The following is a 5059-nucleotide window of genomic DNA, read 5'->3' on the forward strand; positions in this document are numbered from 1 at the left end:
AATTTGATAGACTACTTCTTCCTAGGCTATCAACAAAATTCAATAGACTACTTCTTCCTAGGCTTCCCTCTACGAGTGTTGTCAACAAAATTTGATAAACTACTTCTTCCTAGGCTTTCCTCTACCCACGTGGATGAAAGTTAGTTATGTTAACTGTTTGTTTGAGCCAGTAATCTAGAAATCTCTGCTAGCATAGAGGCATTGAGAGCTCTCTATAAATAGATAGAAATCTCTGCTAGCATAGAGGCATTGAGAGCTCTCTATAAATAGATAGAAATTGTAACATATTGTGTACAGAGGCATTGAGAGCTTTCTATAAATAGATAGAAAGTGTAACACATTGTGTACAATCAGATTAATAAAATACCTTTGTTATCTACCGTCACCATTTTCTTGGTTCTAATTTCTAATAGAAAGCTTTGAAATTTCTGCGTATAAATACACTGAAGGCCCAATTATCTAAGATGGGCAATTATATACGAGGAAGATGTTTCTTTGAACACAAGGGATTGAGGGAGATGAGCTTCAGTTATCAAGCTTGGTACATGCCAGACTATTGCTGAAAGAATTTCCTCACGAAGAGTGTTATAGTCTTCAGGCCAATGGAGATGCCCTTATAACTGGGTGGAAAACGACCCCTGTAGTTTCTTTATTCACTTCTTGTTGAATGTCTACTGACGATAACGTAGGCGCTTGTTGGCTCTATTACTACTAAGAGCATTTTGCACTTAACATTTCTGTTACGTTCTTTTCCTGGTGCTGTGACAAACTTGTATAATCACGTTAGAAATTTTCTAAACGCCATAGAGCATTCGTTGAAGTAGCGACGAGGCTTACAAACCTTTTAAATATTGTAATTAAATCAGTTATAATGGATATTATTGTGACTTTTCAAGTTTGCAAACTTTGGGCTAAATGAAATTTTATTGTTAGTAGATTGTTATTAATGTTTGTATTTGTGTTTATGCAGTGAAATCATCTTAAAGATTTACTGGTTTATTCGTTTGTTAGTGTTGTTATAATTTGTATTTGTATTTTTATTATTATTTTTTATTTTTAATTTTTTTCTATTTTATTTTTTGTAAATATGTCAAAATTTAGTTTTACAAATTTTTTAAAAAATAAAATAATATATTAATTTATTGAAGTCTATTTTTTAGGGAGAATATTAGACTTAGTTCTTCATTTTGATTATGGATGCATTGTGTGATTGTTATGTTTTCATGATGTAATTATTGTTACTGTTAAATTTTGTAATTGTCAATGAATTCCCTCTTCATGACTTTACCCATCTATAAATTAGTATAAAAAACATTTAACCCTTCAAATAAGTGAAGAAAATAGTTTAATGCATTAAATGTAGTGCTTAACTTAGTAAGTGTACTAGGCATCAAAGATGGAGCAAGGTTCTACTTACATCTACCAACAATGAGTAATTAGGTTTGTTGTTACATTATTACTTACTTTTGTTATATTTTATACTATCTTGAGCCCTCACTTTTTCTTTTCTACTATTCCTTGGATGTAGACAGATTTAGTGCACATAATTTGTGTGTTCAAAATGTAGATACATTTATAAGGATCAAACTTTAGAATAACTTTAATTGCTAAGAAATACAATTTTCTAAAAGAATCAATATTGAAATAAAAAATAATTGAAAATAAGTATTGAAAAATAATAATAAAACAATATAATTGACCCTACAACTAATTATGTACCAACCCTCAGCAACAGTTCTCTACCACGGTCATGAACTAATAATAGCCTATTGTAGACCTTAAACCTCGCAAATTGGGAATCTTTGATAAAAATTGACTGCATTCAGTTTCGCTGCCTTGTCACATCATCCATATCAAATTATATCACAGATTGAAGAAAAACAATGCATAATATTTAGATATAAAGTATATTGGCCAAAGCTTACAGAGATTGTCGGACATCTTTACTAGTATAGTAATTTTTACATCATATATCACATAATAATGGATTGCTTACTAGAAGCGCATGATCACTCGGCTTTATCCTTTACCTATCCATGGCTTTTTTCTTTACCTATCCATCTCTTGTGTAGGGCAATGGGAGGAGAGAGGTCTTGTTTTAAATGTTCAAAGACCAGCAGTACACTCAGGAGGGGGAACTAGAAATCGGGACCTATCAGTACAATAGTCATAAATCATGTAATTCACCCTTACCCACCTGTACAACCACTTTTGAAAAGGACTTAGTTGCACGTAGGTCGTCCCTTCCCACCAATTGCTACGATTAGATGAACAACTTGCATTGACAGGGACTCTGCAGGAATCAATGGTGAAATCCTTGTAGTAAGCGTGGAAAGGAGCTTTGCTCCAATCTATCTTCTCTAGCCCTCCCCTTGTTGCCCAACCGTCGCCATTCCACAGTGTAGAATAGATTCGCATGCTCTGGTTGGAAGGGTATGGAACACCTAATTTTACCCAATTGTTCTTGAACACACGTATGGGCACTTTATCCACAGAGAATCTGCAGGCATTGCGAAAACAAAAGTTTCAAACACTCGAAGAATAAGTGTAGATTAGAAGTGAAAAAGTGGATGTAGATGGAACGAGGAGGCTTACACTATATGATGGTGATTCCAAAGGATTGAATACGTGTGGAAATCGTGAGAAGGGTCGAACCAGAGATGAACCCTTTGCTCTCTCTCACCCTTTCCTTTAGCAAACACATTTGTCTGGACGGTGTAAGGCTGGCCTGATCTGTTTCCTAATAACTCGAAGTCCATTTCATCTCCACCTTTGGAGCTCAACTGCAGGCGCATTAGGTCCCATACAAATCATTAATAATCAGTCTCTAATAAATCCTCTAATAAATCCATAACAATTTTATAGGATAAGTAGGAGATAATTTCCACAGCAAGTCAAATTGTGATATTGTCATCAGGATTTAACTGTGTGATTTTGAGTCAAACTCGTTGACCCATGTTTCATGAGTAGTGATTCAACATGAATCCATCTCTCATGAGAATAAATGGAACACTTAGCACTCATTGGATCTAGGTGAGTGCTACGTGTCATCCAATGAGTGCTAAGTGTTCCATTTATTCTCATGAGAGATGGATTCATGTTGAATCACTACTCATGAAACATGGATCAATGAGTTCGACTCAAAATCACACAGTTCAATCGTATAGCAATATCACGATTTTATAGGATTTAGCAAGCTAATGTTTAGAGTCTAGGACAATCATGGCCACAACATAGTCAAAACCACTTTGGAAACTAGCACAGAAATGGGGCAAAACTTAAAAATAAATGCCAACGCTTTGAATATAATACATAAAACGTAGTCACCGTCCCCGCCGAATCGCCTGCAACAAGCTTAATCTTTGCACTTACAAGCCCAAAAACGTACTCGTGCTTAGAAGAAAAACCGGCTCCTGTGCATATATCTGATTTAGTAAGAACATCAAAGCTAAAATAGTCTCCTCTTCTCAGAAAGACAGTGTCACTCATAAAACACATACCTCCATATCTATCAAGTGTAAGCCGAACGGAATTGTTATCAGCCATTCTTCTCACACGGTCCTTCGGCGATGTAACCTCAAATTCTTCAGAAAAGGACACTAGCTGAGCAGTAATAGAGAAAGCTAAACAAAAACCTAGTAGTAGGAGAATTAAAAAACAGGCTCTTATAAAATAATCCATGCAGCTCTCAAGAGAATTAAGAATTAAGAATCAAATGGTAGAAAGGCAACCATAGAGCACATACAAAGAAGAAGAAAGGTAATTCGCTATATAAGCGGACTTGTCCGCCACTTATAGCCCATTCTTCTATGAACTGAACCGTGTGAACATATTTCATCTCTAAAACCAATAATTCTCCCATATTATCCGCAACATGTTTATTTCTTATAGGCGCCTGTAAATTTTTGGATGCCAAGTAAATGGCCATTTAGAGAAGATGCCAATGTCATAGTTCTAATTAGTATGTAATTTTTAACATATACATGGTGATCCTGAACCAGCCCGTGGTTTTAGAAAACTCTATTACCTCTAATTGTTTGGCGTACGTTAAAAAACAAAACAGGGTGCGCTTATATTTAGGAATTGAATTCAACAGGGAGGGCCTACTCTACGCTTCATATGAAACCCGTGATTCAACTCATCTTGCAAAGGAATGCCAGTGCGTTTGAATTTAGTTACTTTGGGTAGATTGATGCAGACTGAATACCTACAAGGCTTTGCTGGGACAGGAAACGCTTCCGCCTACCCGTCAGTGTCCTGCTATAGGGGTTATTTCATTTTTTACGGGCATTTATTTATTCCTTATTTTCATTTTTAACGTCAAATGTAAAGTGTATACAACATTCATTGTTGCATTTTATAAAGTCAATGAAGACATTTTTAAGTTAAAATTCATTTGTAACATTTTATACAAAATTATGTCAAATATATTTATAAAATGAAAGTAATGTATAATATTAGTAATTTGATTGATTTTTAAAATTAGATTATATTTTGTTTGTTTAATTGAATAGATTTATAATAAAAATACTTTGTTGCACTTGAAATTATTTTTAAAGATAGTTTTTTTTTGGGAAGTTGTGTATATAATAAATAAATGTTTGTTACATATCTATTTTGTACTCTCATTTATTTTTAACTTTTTATTTTTTTTACTAATTTGTTATTGATTAATTAGTTTTATATGCATTGATATATTCAATTGTAGATAATTTTTTTAAACCATAAGTGTTTGATGTAATATTTGTTATATTTATTTCACTTAAAATAAATTTATTTAATAAATTTTTTTTGAAGATTGTTTTATTTTTTGGTTGTAGCATGGAAGTGTGATGTTATGCATATAATCAATTAATGTTTGACAAATATCACTTAACTATTTCTTACTTTCATTTATTTATTTATTTATTGTTTACTAAATTATTAAGACATTGATTAATTAGGTTTGTGAATATTGATATATTCAATTGTAGATATAAATTTATTGTATTTTTAATTGTTTGATGTAATATTTATTATAATTAATTCATTTTAAATAAATTTGTTTGAAAAATTTGAA

The 5059-nt window shown here is 32.7% G+C and overlaps 1 protein-coding gene across 7 annotated transcripts; it reads right to left on the minus strand.

Moving 5' to 3' along the window:
- Nucleotides 1-1870: 1870 nt before the first annotated feature.
- Nucleotides 1871-4051, minus strand: LOC149561241 (putative xyloglucan endotransglucosylase/hydrolase protein 7). Of its 7 annotated transcripts, none has more exons than XM_089825030.1 (5): nt 3746-4049; nt 3501-3584; nt 3313-3425; nt 2596-2783; nt 1871-2500 (listed from the first exon to the last, which is right to left on the minus strand). In XM_089825030.1, exons 2-5 carry the CDS (start codon nt 3544-3546, stop codon nt 2107-2109), a joined length of 741 nt encoding a protein of 246 aa, XP_089681156.1. In that variant the 5' UTR covers nt 3547-3584; nt 3746-4049; the 3' UTR covers nt 1871-2106. The 7 variants fall into 7 exon arrangements, with proteins under 7 accessions (XP_089681156.1, XP_089681157.1, XP_089681158.1 ...); XM_089825031.1 differs by having other exon boundaries at nt 3501-3635; XM_089825032.1 differs by having other exon boundaries at nt 3313-3413; nt 3746-4047.
- Between the last annotated feature and the right edge of the window lie 1008 nt (nt 4052-5059).

This window comes from Cupressus sempervirens, chromosome 4 (assembly GCF_028749045.1).
Source record: "Cupressus sempervirens isolate cs-2001-9-10 chromosome 4, ASM2874904v1, whole genome shotgun sequence".
In the NCBI taxonomy this organism is placed as follows: domain Eukaryota; kingdom Viridiplantae; phylum Streptophyta; class Pinopsida; order Cupressales; family Cupressaceae; genus Cupressus; species Cupressus sempervirens.